Source organism: Entelurus aequoreus, linkage group LG26, assembly GCF_033978785.1.
Source record: "Entelurus aequoreus isolate RoL-2023_Sb linkage group LG26, RoL_Eaeq_v1.1, whole genome shotgun sequence".
In the NCBI taxonomy this organism is placed as follows: domain Eukaryota; kingdom Metazoa; phylum Chordata; class Actinopteri; order Syngnathiformes; family Syngnathidae; genus Entelurus; species Entelurus aequoreus.
In genome coordinates this window covers 38,038,900-38,061,399 of record NC_084756.1, presented here as the reverse complement: position 1 = coordinate 38,061,399, position 22,500 = coordinate 38,038,900, and the positions used below count along the sequence as shown (strand labels likewise).

The following is a 22,500-nucleotide window of genomic DNA, read 5'->3' as shown; positions in this document are numbered from 1 at the left end:
GCAGCCCTAATATACATACATACATACATATATATATATATATACATACATACATATACATACATAAATATATACATATACATATACATATATGCATATATATACATACATACATACATATATATATATATACATATATATATACATATACATATATATGCATATACCGTATTTTTCGGACTATAAGTCGCACCGGAGTATAAGTCGCACCTGCCGAAAATGCATAATAAAGAAGGAAAAAATACATATAAGTCGCATTTTTTGGGGGAAATGTATTTGATAAAAGCCAACAGCAAGAATAAACATTTGAAAGGCAATTTAAAATGTCTAAAGAATAGTGAACAACAGGCTGAATAAGTGTACGTTATATGAGGCATAAATAACCAACTGGTATGTTAACGTAACATATTATGGTAAGAGTCATTCAAATAACTATAACATATAGAACATGCTATACGTTTACCAAACAATCTGTCACTCCTAATCGCTAAATCCCATGAAATCTTATACGTCTAGTCTCTTACATCAATGAGATCAATAATATTATACGATATTTTACGCTAATGTGTTAATCATTTCACACATAAGTCGCTCCTGAGTATAAGTCGCACCCCCGGCCAAACTATGAAAAAAACTGCGACTTATAGTCCGAAAAATACGGTGTAAATATATATATATATATATATATATATATATATATATATATATATATATATATATATATATATATATATATATATATATATATATATATATATACATATATATATATTAGGGCTGCAACAACTAATCGATTAAATCGATTAAAATCAATTATCAAAATAGTTGGCGATTAATGTATTCATCGATTCGTTGGAACTATGCTATGTGCATGCGCGGAGGCTTTTTTTTCTTTTTTTTCGGTAATTTTGTTGTTGTTTTTTGTTGTTTTATAAACCTTTATTTATAAACTGCAAAATTTACAAACAGCTGAGAAACAATAATCAAAATAAGTACAAAAACAGTACAAAACAGCGCCAGGGCGGCGCTGAGGCTACGTCTCATGAGGTGGCGTAAGCTAGCCAATGATGTGTCATGTGCAGCTCACGTGACGACGGCGTCTCCTTTGCTGGAAACATTCGAAAAATGGCGCAGGAAAACACTACCGATAGTTTAGCGGAGAAACTTCTTGAGGTTATTGCTTCAATGGAGAAAAGTGTACGACCTAAGTCGTCAAAAGTGTGGGAACACTTCACTTTAAAGACTTCAAAGAAGAGCGTTTCCTGCAAAATGGCACGGAAGTACAACATTGCTTCAGGAGCACCTGAAGAAGAAACATGTTGCAGCCATGGATGAAGGGAAGAACTCACAGTACGTAACTTTTTAAGTCCATAGTGGCAACAAGCATTCATGAGTTCAGCTTTTTTGTGAGTAACTTTAAAGTTATGCCTTTGTTGCAACGCGGGGCTGATAATGTGTCTCCGGCACATTTGACTCCGTTTTGAGAGAGAAAACGCACGGTTACCAATTTGGAAATAAACGTAACGGACAGAAATATCTCAGGTTGGTTTCATAATGGATCAATGTAGCCGGGCCGATAAAGCTATATAAATATATTTAGATTTGAGTGACGCTTTAGTATAACTAAACGTTATGAAGGTGCTGGAATATTTCATGCTATTATTCAGAGGCAGCCTAAAATGAATCCTTTATTATTCACAACAGAAACGTGTACAATATCTGATTCAGTTCTGATGAGTTACATTTCTGTGTTATTATTGGTGTATGCTGCACCCCCAATGTCCACAACATGGTGCCAGTATGCTGGGTTTTTTCAATAAAATACTGGAAAGGATAGAAATGTAGTTTGTCTCTTTTATCCGATTATTAATCGATTAATCGAAGTAAAAATCGACAGATTAATCGATTATCAAATTAATCGTTAGTTGCAGCCCTAATATATATATATATATATATATATATATATATATATATATATATATATATATATATATATATATATATATATATATATATATATATATATATATATATATAATATATATATATATATATATATCACCCAAAGTGAGCTGAGACAGGCTGGAGCAAGTGAATGAAAATGTAAGGCAGGACAAGCAAATAGCAACATGCTAAGTGCTAACGCCTAGTTCTTATCTTACAGTGCCAAACTGACTACTGTGGTAAAACACATGATCAATTATTGAGTATCGGGGCGCATGTGGATTGTTCCAAGATGGAGTGTTACGAGTTCGTATGAAAAGGAAAGCAGATTTACCCACCAGGAGGCTCTCTGCTGGTCACCCCCAAGTCTCCTCTCTTGCCCCCCATCTTCTCTCTCCCCGGCGGTGCGCTCGGCCCGGTGGAGGCACGGGATCCTGACCCGGGGCCCTGCCGCTCCCCCGCTTTTGGACCCCCGCAGCTGATGGCCTGCGAGGCGATGGTGTCGATCTCATCCAGGTCGTCCTGGGTGAAGTCGTCGTCGTCGAAGAAGTCCACCTTGGGGACGTCCGGGCGGTGGCTTCTGAGGCGCTTGCTGGGAGGGCAAGTCATGCTGTGTGTGTCCAACCAACTGTGGCGGGAGAAATGAAGAAAGGTTATTTGCAGGATTTGGCCACTTAGTGGGGAGCAGGGAGGAGAGTTTGTGCTTTTTTTTTTAAATAAGACCACGCATATTATATTTTCATAGTTTCAATAGTTCATAAAAATATCAATAATTATTAGAGATATCGGACAATGGCTTTTTTGACGATATCCGATATTGTACAACTCTTAATTACCGATTCCGATATATACAGTGGTGGAATGAACACATTATTATGCCTAGTTTTGTTGTGATGCCCCGCTGGATGCATTAAACAATGTAACAAGGTTTTCCAAAATAAATCAACTCAAGTTATGGAAAAAAATGCCAACATGGCACTGCCATATTTATTATTGAAGTCACAAAGTGCATTATTTTTTTTTAACATGCCTCAAAACAGCAGCTTGGAATTTGGGACATGCTCTCCCTGAGAGAGCATGAGGAGGTTGAGGTGGGGGGGAGGGGGAAGCGGAGGGGGGTGTATATTGTAGCGTCCCGGAAGAGTTAGTGCTGCAAGGGGTTCTGGGTATTTGTTCTGTTGTGTTTATGTTGTGTTACGGTGCGGATGTTCTCCCGAAATGTGTTTGTCATTCTTGTTTGGTGTGGGTTCACAGTGTGGCGCGTATTTGTAACAGTGTTAAAGTTGTTTATACGCTCACCCTCAGTGTGACCTGTATGGCTGTTGACCAAGTATGCTTTGCATTCACTTGTGTGTGAGAAAAGCCGTAGATATTATGTGATTGGGCCGGCACGCAAAGTCAGTGCCTTTAAGGTTTATTGGCGCTCTGTACTTCTCCCTACGTCCGTGTACACAGCGGCGTTTTAAAAAGTCATACATTTTACTTTTTGAAACAGATACCGATAATTTCCGATATTACATTTTAAAGCATTTATCGGCCGATAATATCGGACTGCCGATATTATCGGACATCTCTAATAATTATTGATATTGATAGGGATGTCCAATAATATGCGTTAAAATGTAATATCGGAAATTATCAGTATCGTTTTTTTTATTATCGGTATCGTTTTTTGTTTGTTTGTTTGTTTTTTGTTTGTTTTTAATTAAATAAACATAAAAAACACAAGATACACTTACAATTAATGCACCAACCCAAAAAACCTCCATCCTCATTCACACAAAAGGGTTGTTTCTTTCTGTTATTAATATTCTGCTTCCTACATTATATATCAATATATATCAATACAGTCTGCAAGGGATACAGTCCGTAAGCACACATGATTGTGCGTGCTGCTGCTCCACTAATAGTACTAACCTTTAACAGTTAATGTTACTCATTTTCATTCATTACTAGTTTCTATGTAACTGTTTTTATATTGTTTTACTTTCTTTTTTATTCAAGAAAATGTTTTTAATTTATTTATCTTATTTTATTTTATAATTTTTTTTTTAAAAGTACCTTATCTTCACCATACCTGGTTGTCCAAATTAGGCATAATAATGTGTTAATTCCACGACTGTATATATCGGTTGATATCGGTATCGGTTGATATCGGTATCGGTAATTAAAGAGTTGGACAATATCGGAATATCGGATATCGGCAAAAAGCCATTATCGGACATCCCTAGATATTGACCAATTAAAGAATCTTATATCGTACAGTTTTTAGGGATATCGCCCAGCCATATAAAACAGTGGTCCCCAACCTTTTTGTAGCTGCGGACCGGTCAACGCTTGAAAATTTGTCCCACGGACCGGTGGGGGGGGGAGCGGGCTGGCGTATTAAAAAAAATTAAAAAAATTTTTTTTTTTACATAAATAAATATAATCATGTGTGTTTACGGACTGTATCCCTGCAGGCTATATTGATCTATATTGATATAGAATGTATATATTGTGTTTTTTATGTTGATTTCATTAAAAAAAAAAAAAGAAAAAAGAAAAAAAAATTATTATTATTATTTTATTTTTTTTAATTCTTGTGCGGCCTGGTACCAATCGGTCCGCGGACCGGTACCGGGCCGCGGCCCGGTGGTTGGGGACCACTGATATAAAACATGTAAAAGTTATGGTATAAGATAAATACATTATCAGGGTTAAATAACTGTGTTACAAAAAAGATCAGTTACAATAATACATAATGTTGGATATAGAGAAAACCCTTTATCTATTAAATCACAATTATTAAAATTCAACAATTTGGTGCATTTGCAAACAGCTAAAATTATGTACAAAGCAAACTATAACCTGCTAGCCAGGAATGTACAACAATTCTTCTCAACAAAAGAGGAGAAATATAACCTAAGAGGAAAATGTAATTTAAAACATTTGTACGCACGTACAACACTTAAAAACTTTAACATATCACGGTTCAAAGTTCAAGGTTTTATTAGTCACATGCAGAGTACACCACAGTGAAATGCTTTTTCCATGCTCTTCAGATATTGCGTACAGTGGGATCCAAACACTAGTTGCAGAATCTAATACACTAAATACAAAAAATACAAACATTTGAATAGCTCTGATGTACATTAATTACAAGACAATAAGTTGCACAATAAGTCCCAGTAAATATGGTATCAGTACAAGTAAAGTACAGTAGTCACTAGGGATGATGTTTGATAAGAAATTATCGAGTTCGAGTCTATTATCGAATCCTCTTATCGAACCGATTCCTTATCGATTCTCTTATGGAGTCCAGATAGGTTGTTGTATATGGAAAAAAAAACACAATATTTGGTGTAACAAAAGCTCTCTTTTATTATATAAGAAAACAATTTAATCTAAAAAAATAAATAAATATTGACTGTTACCCCCCTAAAAAAATAAAATAAAATAAATAAATATTGAGTGTTGCTACCCAAAGTATATTAAGTGGGATTTTTCATCAAAACAAATATATACAGTAACACAAAAACAAGCTGTCTCTGTGATCACTATAGGTGTATAAATAATAATATAGTGTTAAAGGCCTACTGAAACCCACTACTACCGACCACGCAGTCTGATAGTTTATATATCAATGATGAAATCTTAACATTATAACACATGCCAATACGGCAGGGTTAACTTATAAAGTGACATTTTAAATTTGCCGCTAAACTTCCGGTTCGAAACGCCTCTGAGGATGACGTATGCGCGTGACGTAGCCCGGCGAACACGGGTATGCCTTCCACATTGAAGCCAATACGAAAAAGCTCTGTTTTCATTTCATAATTCCACAGTATTCTGGACATCTGTGTTCGTGAATCTGTTGCAATCATGTTCATTGCATTATGGAGAAGGAAGCTGAGCAAGCAAAGAAGAAAGTTGTCGGTGCGAAATGGACGTATTTTTCGAACGTAGTCAGCAACAACAGTACACAGCCGGCGCTTCTTTGTTTACATTCCCGAAAGATGCAGTCAAGATGGAAGAACTCGGATAACAGAGACTCTAACCAGGAGGACTTTTGACTTCGATACACAGACGCCTGTAGAGAACTGGGACAACACAGACTCTTACCAGGATTACTTTGATTTGGATGACAAAGACGCAGACGTGCTACTGTGAGTATGCAGCTTTGGCTTCTAAACATTTGATTGCTTGACCGTATGTGCGCAACTTTTTTTTGCGTATGTACGTAACTTTTTTAAAATATATAAGCTTTATGAACCTTGGGTTAGGTGAACGGTCTTTTGGGCTGAGTGATTGTGTGTGTTGATCAGGTGTTTGAATTGTATTGGCGTGTTCTATGGAGCTAGGAGCTAGCATAGGAGCTAGGAGCTAGCATAACAAACACGCAGGTGTTTTTATGCAGGATTAATTTGTGGCATATTAAATATAAGCCTGGTTGTGTTGTGGCTAATAGAGTATATATATGTCTTGTGTTTATTTACTGTTGTAGTCATTCCCAGCTGAATATCAGGTACCGTGAGTATGCAGCCTTGGCTGCTAAACATTTGATAGCTTGACCGTATGTGCGCGTCACGTACGTAACTTTTTAAAAATATATAAGCTTTATGAACCTTGGGTTAGGTGAACGGTCTTTTGGGCTGAGTGATTGTGTGTGTTGATCAGGTGTTTGAATTGTATTGGCGTGTTCTATGGAGCTAGGAGCTAGCAGAGGAGCTAAGAGCTAGCGTAACCAACACGCAGGTGTTTTTATGCAGGATTAATTTGTGGCATATTAAATATAAGCCTGGTTGTGTTGTGGCTAATAGAGTATATATATGTCTTGTGTTTATTTACTGTTGTAGTCATTCCCAGCTGAATATCAGGTCACCCCCGGCTCTCACAGCATCTTCCCTATCTGAATAGCTTCAACTCCCCACTAGTCCTTCACTTGCACTTTACTCATCCACAAATTTTTCATCCTCGCTCAAATTAATGGGGAAATTGTCGCTTTCTCGGTCCGAATCTCTCTAACTTCATGCGGCCATCATTGTAAACAATAGGGAACTTTGCGTATATGTTCAACTGACTACGTCACGCTACTTCCGGTAGGGGCAAGCCTTTTTTTTATCAGATACCAAAAGTTGCAATCTTTATCGTCGTTGTTCTATACTAAATCCTTTCAGCAAAAATATGGCAATATCGCGAAATGATCAAGTATGACACATAGAATAGATCTGCTATCCCTGTTTAAATAAAAAAAATTCATTTCAGCAGGCCTTTAAATAAAATCAGTCCCTTGGGCACAAAACTGAAAATAATACAGCTCTCCATAAAGTGCACTTCTGCTGCTATTGGAACATAACTGTTTGTTATGATGCTTTGACATTTTTGCACTTTATTTCTTTATTGAAAGAAAATTCTATGAAGAGAAAAGTTGTTTGCAAATGTGGTTACAATGCTAAAAAATGAAAGGTTAAAGCTAAAAAAAGAAATACACTTTATTGAGTTAACATTATTTCTTTATAGGGGGAAAAAAATGTGATGAGCTAGGGAATATAATAACTACACTACCCAGCATGCAACGGGAGTGACGAGCATGCGCGGTAGCCCCGAAAAGTGTTGTTGCATGTCGTCACCCGGCAGCTAAGAATGAGCACGCTGTGAAAGTAAACGTCAAGAACTCCGCCAACACGCCTCGTCTGCATTATTTATAATTAGACAGACAACACATCTACAGTGTGATTTTGTTTTGTTTACAAGGAAAGAAAAACAAAAGTTAAAAAAGGGAGATATGTTGTATATATATGTATGTGCTGTGGTTGCTTTAAGAACGTTACGACAGCTGCCGTAAAGGAGGTGCGTTGCTAGCCTGGTTGCTATGTTTCCGCTTGGTCGTAAAAGTGTTCATGTGTTTGTACCCTGCTCAAATCTCTCAGTAAAGTTATTCATTGGATTCTACCTTTTGTTTTGAACTTTATTACACCTTGGAGCGCTTTTTACCGTCCATTTTTTTCCTGCTTTCGCTATCTGCGCCTAATGACTGAGCTACGTGACGCCATTTCTTGTGATGTCCTACGGAGCATTTCTGGTCGGGACGGGATTCGTTCCGAGGGATTCGAATAAAGAACCAACTCTTTTCTTTACTATAGTGGTCTCGATAACGGGTGCCGGTTCTCAAAAAGGGATTCGAGTCCGAGGACTCGGTTCTTTTCTTATCGAACAACCGGGAAAACCGTTTTCGAGTATCATCCCTAGTAGTCACATACAGTACAGTACCAGTGCAATGTCAAATAGTATAACAGTATATACTGTATAGGAAGTAATAAATATTAAAGGTGTCTACAGTTCTTTGGCAGTTGAGTAGTGACAGTAGTATGAACAAATATAATGGAACAGTGTGACTTCTTTATACTCTTGTTTTTACATTATTTACAGTATTTATCAGTATGTGGAATTAAATTATGGAACGGATTAACCAAAGAAATGAAACAAAGCACCAATATGATTAATTTTAAGAGACTTTTCAAACTACAAGTGTTCACAAAGTACACAAAACAAGAATTATGATGAACATATTGAACCCTTTTTTTTCCCGATTTTTTTTTTATTGATACAAGTTATTTATGTCTTTAATATTTGTATGCTTACCGTTAGGGATGTCCGATAATGGCTTTTTTTGACGATATCCGATATTGTCCAACTCTTAATTACCGATACCGATATCAACCGATACCGATATATACAGTTGTGGAATTAACACATTATTATGCCTAATATGGACAACCAGGTATGGTGAAGATAAGGTCCTTTTTTTTTCTAAAATTTAAAAAAAATAAGATAAATAAATTAAAAACATTTTCTTGAATAAAAAAGAAAGTAAAACAATATAAAACAGTTACATAGAAACTAGTAATGAATGAAAATGAGTAAAATGAAGTGTTAAAGGTTAGTACTATTAGTGGAGCAGCAGCACGCACAATCATGTGTGCTTACGGACTGTATCCCTTGCAGACTGTATTGATATATATTGATATATAATGTAGGAAGCAGAATATTAATAACAGAAAGAAACAACCCTTTTGTGTGAATGAGTGTAAATGGGGGAGGGAGGTTTTTTGGGTTGGTGCACTAATTGTAAGTGTATCTTGTGTTTTTTATGTTGATTTACTAAAAAAAACAAAAAAAAATACAATAAAAGATACCGATAATTTCCGGTATTACATTTTAAAGCATTTATCGGCCGATATTATCGGACATCTCTACTTACTGTGGTATATTATTTATTTGTTCACTGTTCTGTTACAGAGAACAAGGAAATGGGATAAAATTGCTATTGTAGGAAAAGGGGTAGGATTAAATAAGCTCTGCTTCTTCCTACTCCTTTTCGGACATGCTGTAATGAAACAACTGGAACTGTGTGATGCATGACATTGTATCGTATGCATAAATAGACTCCCTTTTTAGACCAGTTGATCTGCCGTTTCTTTTCTTTTCTTTTCTACTCTGCTCCGGGGTGGACCGCTAGCCTGTCCATCAGATGGGGACATCTCTACGCTGCTGACCCGTCTCCGCTCGGGATGGTTCCCGCTGGCCCCACCATGGACTGGACTTTCGCTGATGTGTTGGACTTTCACAATATTATGTCAGACCCACTCGACACCGAGGATGTCGTTGTGGCTTGTACAGCCCTTTGAGACACTTGTGATTTAGGGCTATATAAATAAACATTGATTGATTGATTGATTGATGTCACACATACACTGAAACTGAACTCAACTGAATAATTAACTTTGCTTCTTCCTACTCCTTTTCAGACAGGTGTTGATTTCTGCAAAAGTAACCACCTGATGCTATTTTATGTAACTTGCTAAACGTTTCAGAAGCGAATAAATTACAAGTTATAATTTATAACTGTAACTGTTTTTGCTAAAAATGAAGAAAGAAGATGTAATTGTGAGAGATGAAGATGTACCTGAGAGTTCAGTGCTGATGACGTCACAATCACCTGCAGTTTAGCACCTCAGTTAGCATCTGCTATTATGAAGGAAGTTAGCATGCTAAGCTAAGGGTGCCAAATGCATCGAAAGATAGGTTTGGCCGGCGTGTAAACACGCTGTTGAGGATGGTTTTCCCGCATCAGTCACGAAGCGCCTGTGTGGCAAAATAACACATTGCTCAATCTGCCGTTTTGTGCGTAAAAAGAGACGAAATGTTGGCAGCAAACAAAGTGTTTCAACTCGCAACATAGGTCTGCTAAACTGACCAATCACAACAGAGCTGTGACGTTTTCGACCAATCACAACAAAGCTGTGACGTTTTCAACCAATCAGAGGAGCGCTTGACTACGGGTCTTCGGTGAGGGCAAACTGCACGGAATGCGACTGCGGTAACTTTTTGTTTATTTTTTATTTATTAAAAAATTAAAGATTAAGCCACTTTCAATTTGTCCCTCTCCAATATTTCTATTTTTTTTTCTCACCAATATTTTTCATCAGGTTAAGCAATTTATTCGTCCGTTCCCTATTCGGATGTACGGAAACAACAGGTAGGAACTAAAGTGCAGGGCTGTATAAATGAAATAAATAACACAATACAACAAATGCGCTATTTTAAAATACCAATTTCGTCCAATAATATTTAAATAGTAATTACTACACAAAATACACTGATTTTCATATTTAAATAAGAATATCAGACCAAATTAAATGTTACACAGGTCACGCGGCTTCCTTGCAATTTACATAGCAATATAAAATACAAATAAAAACGTGTTAAAGAAAATTAAAAATAAGTGACAAATAAAATATATAAAAATACATGAAAAAAATAAATGAAACCATAAAAAAGTGGCTCATTTAAAATAACTTAAATTCATCCAATAAAGATAAGAATTAAAGGTATTTTGTACTTTTTACCATCTTTCAAGAAGCGACTTTTGTGTATAAAAAAAATTGCTTGCAATACACTAATATTATCAATAATTTGTAGGTGTTTATCTTTTGTAAATAGGCCAAATGTAATGTCTTCTATAGCAAATGGGGACATCGCTATACTTTTGTCTTTCAGCCTCCTTCCAAAATAAATGTACAGTATCACATTCCAAGAATAAATAACTTCTATTGAATCACAGATACAACAGTTGTCAACTATAATTTTATTTAATTGTTTCAAACAATCATGTAGTAGATCATATTCCATTAATAATTTGTTTACATTGTATTTCTTTAACTTTAGCAAGATCACAACATGCAATATATTGTGTCCTTGTTTTCCCTAATCTATTTTAGAATAAACTGTCTTTGAGTTGTACTCTAAAAATACATATTTGTTAGAACATTTATCATTATAAAAAACTAACATCTTCAATATAAAGGTTTCTCAGACGAGGAGTCGTGTTCGAACACGTCTCGAGTCGCCAAAGATTTTCAGAGTGCTTTGGTTTTCTTCAGAATATGACTCCTGGTGCAACAACATTGAAACTTTTCACAGATTCATAAACAGTTTCACCACCGAGAATCCTATAGTTTGATTCTTCCATATACATGATTTTTTTTCCTTAACTAGAATGTAACATTGAATCCATATAGGTGAGGGGAAAAAAATGTAAACAATAATTTCCAGTAAAGTAGGGTTTCATCCATCTTCTTCCGCTTATCTGAGGTCGGGTCGCGGGGGCAGCAGCCTAAGCAGAGAAGCCCATAATTCCCTCTCCCCAGCCGCTTCATCCATGGTCATTTAATAATAATATATAATAATAATAAGGGATTAGATTTTATATCGCGCTTTTTTATTATTAGATACTGAAGGATATATATATATATATCTTCATATATCCATATTTTGTGTTACTTATTAATTTTCATAGTCATATTACATATAGCTAATGTTCCATATTGTACTCTTTGCTTTTCTAATCATCTCATGACAAAGTGCTTGCACTGGGGATGGCCTTGGGGTGGAAGGCAGAGAGAAGGAATCCTCCTTGCTTTCCTTCAGCCCAACTCTAGATAAGAAGCACAATGAGCATGTGTTTGAGGTGAGACAAGTGAGGGCGGGGGGGGGATATTGAAGAGGAGAGTGCATTCCGGGATGTTTTCAGATCAACTTGGGTTATGCATTTGTATGTGTTGTTCGAGGCTGGTCTCTATTCTCAAATATTTGAAAATAAATTACAAAATACCTATCCTGTGCTTGGTGGTACATTTGAGTTCAGTTTATATGTCATCTAAGGAACTTGGGACAGACCAGCGTTTTACATCCCACTTGGAGGAACATCTGGTCAAACGCAACAATACTCAAAGCGCTGGGGTAGACTGACGGAAGCGAGGCTGCCAGTTTGCGCCTACGGCCCCTCCGACCACCACCTATCATTCATTCATCATTCATTCACCAGTGTGAGCGGCACCGGGTGCAAGGGGGAAGTGTCCTGCCCAAGGACACAACGGCAGCGATTTGGATGTCAAGAGGCGGGGAGCGAACCTGCAACCCTCAGCTTTCTGGCACGGCCGCTCTACCCACTACGCCAGGGGTGTCCAAACTTTTTCCACCGAGGGCCGCATTCTGAAAAATCAAAGCAAGCGGGGGCCATTTTGATATTTTTTTTATTTTAAAAACCAATACAATATATGTATAACTAATATACATCCAGGCCTCCACTCAGGCTTGATCCCGGGGACCCCAAAGGGTTTTGGTCAAAAAAATATTAAAAATGTGTCATTATTCAGTATTATTATTTTTATTATTATTCAAGTTTTAAATCTCTAGATCAGGGGTCACCAACCTTTTTGAAAGCAAGAGCTACTTCTTGGGTACTGATTAATGCGAAGGGCTACCAGTTTGATACACACTTAAATAAATTGCCAGAAATAGCCAATTTGCTCAATTTACCTTTAACTCTATGTTATTATTAATAATGAATGATATTTACACTTAATTGAACGGTTTAAAAGAGGAGAAAACACAAAAAAAATGACAATTACATTATGAAACATAGTTTATCTTCAATTTCGACTCTTTAAAATTCAAAATTCAACCGAAAAAAAGAAGAGAAAAACTAGCTAATTCGAATCTTTTTGAAAAAATTAAAAAAATAATTTATGGAACATCATTACTAATTTTTCCTGATTAAGATTAATTTTTAGAATTTTGATGACATGTTTTAAATAGGTTAAAATCCAATCTGCACTTTGTTAGAATACCGGTATATAACAAATTGGACCAAGCTATATTTTTAACAAAGACAAATCATTATTTCTTCTAGATTTTCCAGAACAAAAATTTGAAAAAAAATTCAAAAGACTTTGAAATAAGATTTAAATTTGATTCTACAGATTTTCTAGATTTGCCGGAATAATTTTTTTGAATTTTAATCATAATAAGTTTGAAGAAATATTTCACAAATATTCTTTGTCAAAAAAACAAAACAATAATCGAATTATTATTCTTTACAATAAAAAAAATACATTTACTTGAACATTGATTTAAATTGTCAGGACAGAAGAGGAAGGAATTTAAAAGGTAAAAAGGTATATGTGTTTAAAAATCCTAAAATCATTTTTAAGGTTGTATTTTTTCTCTAAAATTGTCTTTCTGAAAGTTATAAGAAGCAAAGTAAAAAAATTCATGAATTTATTTAAACAAGTGAAGACCAAGTCTTTAAAATATTTCCTTGGATTTTCAAATTCTATTTGAGTTTTGTCTCTCTTAGAATTAAAAATGTCGGGCAAAGCGAGACCAGCTTGCTCGTAAATAAATACAATTTAAAAAATAGAGGCAGCTCACTGGTAAGGGCTGCTATTTGAGCTATTTTTAGAACAGGCCAGCGGGCTACTCATCTGGTCCTTACGGGCGACCTGGTGCCCGCGGGCACCGCGTTGGTGACCCCTGCTCTAGATCAACATTAGGTCTATCTGTCAATATAACGGCTTCAAAGATTTAATATGCTCTTGTTGTCAAAGAAAACCCTGTTTTTTTATGGAAAAAATACAAAATATGCAATATTTTCACACAATAAAATTTTTAAGTGGAATATTTGAGATTATATAATAATTGGAGCCTTAAAAAGGTCAATAACTCATAACAACATTGATTATCAATTATCAATTGATCATTATTATTTTTTGAGCAATGACACTTAAAAACAAATCACACTAAAATGATTGGGGATCCAAATAATTATAGTGTTAAAAAATAAATTACCGTAATTTCCGGACTATAAGGGGCACCTGACTATAAGCCGCACCAGCTAAATTTCGGGGAAAATACAGATTGCTCCATATATAAGCCGCACCCGACTAGGAGCTGGACGAAGTGGCTGGGGAGAGGGAAGTCTGGGCTTCCCTGCTTAGGCTGCTGCCCCCGCGACCCGACCTCGGATAAGCGGAAGAAGATGGATGGATGGATGGATGTTTACTTTTAACACAACAATCTCGAGATCAACTTCAGATCCATCCGTCAATTATACGTTTTATTGTTTTTTATGTTTTTCGTTTGTTCGTTTTAGGCCAGGGGTCGGCAACCCAAAATGTTGAAAGAGCCATATTGGACCAAAAAAACAAAAACAAATCTGTCTGGAGCCGCAAAAAATTAAAAGCCATATTACATGTGTCATGAGATATAAATGTAATTAAGAGGACTTAAAGGAAACTAAATTAGCTCAAATATAGCTACAAATGAGGCATAATGATGCAATATGTACATATAGCTAGCCTAAATAGCATGTTAGCATCGATTAGCTTGCAGTCATGCAGTGACCAAATATGTCTGATTAGCACTTCACACAAGTCAATAACATCAACAAAACTCACCTTTGTGCACTCATGTACAACGTTAAAAGTGTGGTGGACAAAATGAGACGGAAAAAGAAGTGGCATAAAACACGTCCTAGAAAGTCGGAGAAAGTTATGCATGTAAACAGACTATACGGTGAGTTCAAGGACCGCCAAAATAAGTAGGACAAAACGGCGCTCACCAAATACTTGAATCAGTGAAGCATATTTAATATAAACAGTGTGATTTATAACAATTACGGAGGTTTGTGTCATGTTTGTCCTCCTACAGAAACCATACTAAAACAAAAAAATTGATTTTTTTTTTCCCCTCATCTTTTTCCATTCTTCATACATTTTTGAAAAATCTCCAGAGAGCCACTAGGGCGGCGCTAAAGAGCCGCATGCGGCTCTAGAGCCGCGGGTTGCCGACCCCCGTTTTAGGCCCTTCTTTATAAAAAAAAACAGCTCAGTTTTTTATACGGCAAACACAAAATATGCAACATTTTCCCCCCAAAATATCTCAGATGTGACGTAATTGGAGCCTTGAATAGGTCAATAATTCATAACGACATTGAAGAAAGAAACAGCCTACATGGCAGCTTTGTGTTATTAGAGTATACATTGTGACATTTTCTTGTTACATTTCGCCTGTTTGCTCTTTTATACCACTTATCATGTTTTCAATTGTTTTCAATCGCATTTTTAAAATGTGCCGTGGGGCCGTTAAAAAATGACCTGCGGGCCACAAATGGCCCCCGGGGCCGCACTTTTGGACACCCCTGCACTACGCCATACCGCTCTATATATAGGTCACTATATATATATATAGGTCAGCTCCTCCTACTGGCAAGAGGCAGAAGTGCGTCAACATTAGTTAAAGCCATAAGGCCGTGAATAGGGATGATACTCGAAACCGGTTTTCCCGGTTGTTCGATAAGAAAAGAACCGAGTCCTCGGACTCGAATCCCTTTTTAAAAACCGGTACCCGTTATCGAGACCACTATAGTAAAGAAAAAGAGTTGGTTCTCTATTCGAACCCCTCGGAACGACCAGAAATGCTCCGTGTGACATCACAGAAATCAGTCACGTAGCTCGGTCATTAAGCGCAGATAGCGAAAGCAGGAAAACAATGGACGGGAAAAAGTGCTCCAAGGTGTAATAAAGTTAAAAACAAAAGGTATAATCCAATGAACAACTTTACTGGGAGAATGGGGCAGACTACAAACACATGACGAACACTTTTACGACCAACCGGAAACATAGCAACGCACCTCCTTTACGGCAGCTGTCGCAACGTTCTTATAGCAACCGCAGCACATACATATATGACATGATCTCCCTTTTTCAACTTTTGTTTTTCTTTCCTTGTAAACAAAACAAAATCACACTGTATATGTGTTGTCTGTCTAATTATAAATAATGCAGACGAGGCGTGTTGGCTGAGTTCTTGACGTTTACTTTCACGGGTGACGACATGCAACAACACTTTTCGGGGCTACCGCGCATGCTCGTCACTCCCGTTGCATGCTGGGTAGTGTAGTTGTTATATTCCCTAGCTCAGGGGTCGGCAACCCAAAATGTTGAAAGAGCCATATTGGACCAAAAATACAAAAACAAATCTGTCTGGAGCCGCAAAAAATTAAAAGCCATATTACATACAGATAGTGTGTCATGAGATATAAATTGAATTAAGATGACTTAAAGGAAACCAAATGACCTCAAATATAGCTACAAATGAGGCATAATGATGCAATATGTACATATAGCTAGCCTAAATAGCATGTTAGCATCGATTAGCTAGCATTAATGCAGTGACCAAATATGTCTGAATAGCACTCCACACAAGTCAATAACATCAACAAAACTCACCTTTGTGCCTTCACGCACAACGTTAACAGTGTGGTGGACAAAATGAGACAGAAAAAGAAGTGGCATAAAACACGTCCTAGAAAGTCGGAGAAAGTTATACATTTAAACAAACTGCGGTGAGTTCAAGGACCGCCAAAATTAGTCGGACAAAACGGCGCTCGCCAAATACTCGAATCAGTGAGGCATGTTTAATATAAACAGTGTGCTTTATAACAATTAGGGAGGTTTGTGTGATGTTTGTCCTCCTACAGAAACCATATTAAAACAAAAAATATATTTTTTCCCCTCATCTTTTTCCATTTTTCATACATTTTTGAAAAAGCTCCAGAGAGCCACTAGGGCGGCGCTAAAGAGCCGCATGTGGCTCTAGAGCCGCGGGTTGCCGACCCCTGCCCTAGCTCATAACATCTTTCCCCCTATAAAGAAATAATGTTAACTCAATAAAGTGTATTTCTTTTTTTAGCTTTAACTTTTCATTTTTTAGCATTGTAACCACATTTGCAAACAACTTTTCTATTCATAGAATTTTCTTTCAATAAAGAAATAAAGTGAAAAAATGTCCAAGCATCATAAACAGTTATGTCAAATAGCAGCAGAAGTGCACTTTTTGGAGAGCTGTATTATTTCCAGTTTTGTGCCCAAGGGACTGATTTTATTTAACACTATATTATTATTTATACACCTATAGTGATCACAGAGACAGCTTGTTTTTGTGTTACTGTATATATTTGTTTCTCTGAAAAATCCCACTTAATATACTTTGGGTAACAACAGTCAATATTTTTTTTTTTTTTTTTTTTTAGGGGGGCAACAGTCAATATTTATTTATTTTTTAGATTAAATTGTTTTCTTATATAATAAAAGTGAGCTTTTGTTAAACCAAATATTGTGTTTTTTTTTCCATATACAACAACCTATCTGGACTCCATAAGACAATCGATAAGGAATCGGTTCGATAAGAGGATTCGATAATAGACTCGAACTCGATAATTTCTTATCAAACATCATCCCTAGCCGTGAAAGTACATTTTGTCCCCTGTGGGACTCTGCGGTCCGATGCTTTTGCCGAGAGTTTTGCCGTTGAACGGAGGTAGCGAACGGTAAATTTGGACATGGAAAAAGCGCCCCATTGGCCTCTGTGAGCATGACGGAGGAGGCTGGCCTCCATCACGCTCTCCTCCGTCATCATAGCGGAGAGCTTTCATGCAGCCTCTCTCTCAGCAACAGCAAGTGTGAGTTCCATTTTTAAAAATAGACATCAATGTGTGTGTGTGTGTGTGTGTGTGTGTGTGTGTGTGTGTGTGTGTGTGTGTGTGTGTGTGTGTGTGTGTGTGTGTGTGTGTGTGTGCGTGTGAGAGAGATACATGCATGCTCTCTCCCCGCCTCCGTTCTTAACATATAAATGGCAAGGCTCAGCTAAAGACATGATGATGCATTGCAACACACACACACACACACACACACACACACACACACACACACACACACACACGCACACACACACACACATACTGGTTATCATTTGGAATGGGGACCAACTTTTTGATCATCACCCTTTCTACAGGTTGTGGAGGCCTAAAAAAAATGGTGTAAAATGTAGGGATGTCCGATAATGGCTTTTTGCCGATATCCGATATTCCGATATTGTCCAACTCTTTAATTACCGATACCGATATCAACCGATATATGCAGTCGTGGAATTAACACATTATTATGCCTAATTTGGACAACCAGGTATGGTGAAGATAAGGTACTTTTTAAAAAAATAAAATAAAATTAGATAACTAAATTAAAAACATTTTCTTCAATAAAAAAGAAAGTAAAACAATATAAAAACAGTTACATAGAAACTAGTAATTAATGAAAATGAGTAAAATGAAGTGTTAAAGGTTAGTACTATTAGTGGAGCAGCAGCACGCACAATCATGTGTGCTTACGGACTGTATCCCTTGCAGACTGTATTGATATATATTGATATATAATGTAGGAACCAGAATATTGATAACAGAAAGAAATGGGGGGAGGGAGGTTTTTTGGGTTGGTGCACTAATTGTAAGTGTATCTTGTGTTTTTTATGTTGATTTAATAAAAATAAAAAAAATAAAAAAAAATGTAAAAAAACCCGATACAGATAATAAAAAAAAAACGATACCGATAATTTCCGATATTACATTTTAACGCATTTATCGGACATCCCTAGTAAAATGTCTACTGCCCATTTAGCTCATACACGTCTTTAAATCTCTGGATTGATGAAGTAATGTGCTGATCATTCTTACTGGGGACCCTGCGGGGGAAAAAAGAGTTAATATGGTTCATGGTGACCAAATTTAAATCATTTTGCATAATTCACACAAGTTTGTACGTGACTACTGAGGACCATTTAAAAAAATAAAAATAAAAAGTTGTTGCTGCTGTGCAAATGTCTCACACTCCAACTAACCATGTTTTATGGGCCAAAGCTTAAAAATCACTTCAGAAATAGAAATGTCCGTATCGGCCGATAAATGCTTTAAAATGTAATATCGGAAATTATCGGTATCGTTTTTTTAAATTATCGGTATCGTTTTTTTTTTTTGTTGTTTTTGTTTTTTTTAATTAAATCCACATAAAAAACACAAGATACACTTACAATTAGTGCACCAAGCCAAAAAACCTCCCTCCCCCATTTACACTCATTCACACAAAAGTGTTGTTTCTTTCTGTTATTAATATTCTGCTTCCTACATTATATATCAATATATATCAATACAGTCTGCAAGGGATACAGTCCGTAAGCACACATGATTGTGCGTGCTGCTGCTCCGCTAATAGTACTAACCTTTAACAGTTAATTTTACAAATTTTCATTAATTACTAGTTTCTATGTAACTGTTTTTATATTGTTTTACTTTCTTTTTTATTCAAGAAAATGTTTTTAATTTATTTATCTTATTTGATTTGATTCATTTTTTTTTTTTAAAGTACCTTATCTTCACCATACCTGGTTGTCCAAATTAGGCATAATAATGTGTTAATTCCACGACTGCATATATCGGTTGATATCGGTATCGGTTGATATCGGTATCGGTAATTAAAGAGTTGGACAATATCGGCATATCGGATATCGGCAAAAAGCCATTATCGGACATCCCTAATTATGATTGTGCGTGCTGCTGCTCCACTAATAGTACTAACCTTTAACAGTTAATTTTACTCATTTTCATTCTTTACTAGTTTCTATGTAACTGTTTTTATATTGTTTTACTTTCTTTTTTATTCAAGAAAATGTTTTTAATTTATTTATCTTATTTTATTTTATTGATGTTTTTTAAAAAGGACCTTATCTTCACCATACCTAGTTGTCCAAATTAGGCATAATAATGTGTTAATTCCACGACTGTATATATCGGTATCGGTTGATATCGGTATCGGTAATTAAGAGTTGGACAATATCGGAATATCGGCAAAAAAGCCATCATTCAGAATGGATCTGACTATCATTTAAAAAGGTTTCCCTTTAGGGCAGTGGTCCCCAAACACCGGGCCGCAGACCGATTGGTACCGGGCCGCACAAGAATTTTAAAAAAAAAAGGTCCGTGGGACAAATTTTCAAGCGTTGACCGGTCCGCAGCTACAAAAAGGTTGGGGACCACTGCTTTAGGGTTTTTTTGTCCCCATACCGTCAGAGGTCCCCTAAAGGTGACTGTGTAAACAGAGCGATGTCCCCATTAAGTAAGCATTGCCAGAACACACACACACACACACACACACACACACACACACACACACACACACACACACACACTCACACCACACACACACTCACACACACACGTAATCATCTTAGCGACCATTTTGCAGCACCACAGAATTTTCCAGTCTTCATGTGGAGAAGAAAATTGAGTGAACTGAGAAAAAAGACACACACACACACACACACACACACGTGCTCAGTTGGTAACCATAGCAACTAAGGCACCGATGAAGGCCGGATCAGCGGGCAAATGAGATGGAAGTCTCGGTGCACGCGAGTGTGAAGTGTAACAGCGAAGAGCGTTACTATGGTTATATTGTCAGGGCAAGAAGTAGATGTCCGGCTTTTCCCTCGGTTTGAAAAATGTCCACCTTTGGAGATCCCACCAGAGGTGTAACAGAGGTGAGATGGTGTGTAAGGCAGGGGGTTCTTCACTTGTTTCACCTCGGGGGCCTAACTTTTTCACTACAGAGGAGCCGGCCAGGCATTAAAAAATAGACCTAAAAATGATGGATCATCAATCTTCACCAAGACGTGACTTTGGTCACTTGATTGACATTCACGGCACCCGAGGGTCTTGTGACATGACGCTGGCTGCTGCCAAGATCATTATTAAGAAAAAACGACCGACAGGAAGGCGAGAAACTACCGTCAAAACTCTAAATTCCGACCGCACAGTTCCTGTCTTCTCCTGTGTTTCTTGTAAAGTGTATAAAAAGGAGTATGGAAGCTGGACACATTTCATGTGGTATTGGACAGAAAGGAGGACTTTGTTTCTCCTCCATTTGAAAATGTGGAGGTTATCATCACTACTGTCTGATTCCTATCAATGCAAGTCATCACAACCATACCAACTTATATTCTTGTCTGCATGAAGGAAAGGAATCTATATGTGTTAAACATGCTTGTATTATGTACATCTTTAACATGTGAACAAAAATGGCAAGATAAATAAATAAATAAATATAAATTTTATATACCGGTATATGTATATATATATATAGAGTACAGGCCAAAAGTTTGGACACACCTTCTCATTCGATGCGTGTTCTTAATTTTCATGACTATTTACATTGTAGGTTGTCACATCAAAACTATGAATGAACACATGTGGAGTTATGTACTTAACAAACAAAAAAAAGGTGAAATAACTGAAAAACATGTTTTATATTCTAGTTTCTTCAAAATAGCCACCCTTTGCTCCGATTACTTTTTCGCACACTCTTGGCATTCTCTCCATGAGCTTCAAGGGCTAGTCACCTGAAATGGTTTTCACTTCACAGGTGTGCTTGAAGCTTATCGAGAGAATGCCAAGAGTGTGCAAAGCAGTATATATATATATATATATATATATATATATATATATATATATATATATATATATATATATATATATATATATATATATATATATATATATATATATATATATATATATATATATATATATATATATATATATATATATATATATATATATATGTGTGTGGAAAAAATCACAAGACTACTTCATCTCTACAGGCCTGTTTCATGAGGGGTTTCCTCAATCATCAGGAGAGAACATCTCCTGATGATTGAGTTTCCAAAAATTTATTTTTTTGTATATATATATATATATATATATATATATATATATATATATATATATATATATATATATATATATATATATATATATATATATATATATATATATATATATACATATATATATATATATATATATATATATATATATATATATATATATATATATATATATATATATATATATATATATATACAAAAAAATAAATTTTTGGAAACTCAAGACAGCCATGACATTATGTTCTTTACAAGTGTATGTACATTTTTGACCACGACTATATATATATATATACATATATATATATATATATATATATATATATATATATATATATATACATATATATATATATATATATATATATATATATATATATATATATATATATATATATATATATATATATATATATATATATATATATATATATATATATATATATATATATGTATATATATATATATATATATATATATATATATATATACATATATATATATATATACATACATACATATATATACACACATATATATATATATATATATACACATATATATATATATATATATATATACATATATATATATGTATATTTATATATATATACATATTTA

At 35.6% G+C, this 22,500-nt stretch overlaps 1 protein-coding gene across 2 annotated transcripts in view; it reads right to left on the bottom strand.

The window, feature by feature from the left end:
- The window catches only part of atrip (ATR interacting protein), a 68,126-nt gene extending 57,948 nt beyond the window's left edge, over nucleotides 1-10,178 (bottom strand). For both annotated transcript variants that reach the window (XM_062037603.1, XM_062037604.1), the window contains exons 1-2: nucleotides 9,893-10,178; nucleotides 2,283-2,572 (exon numbers count right to left, since the gene is read on the bottom strand). In XM_062037603.1, coding sequence (XP_061893587.1) covers nucleotides 2,283-2,553 — 271 coding nt within the window. In that variant the 5' untranslated portion in view covers nucleotides 2,554-2,572; nucleotides 9,893-10,178. The remainder of the gene's footprint in view (nucleotides 1-2,282; nucleotides 2,573-9,892) is intronic.
- Nucleotides 10,179-22,500: the final 12,322 nt, after the last annotated feature.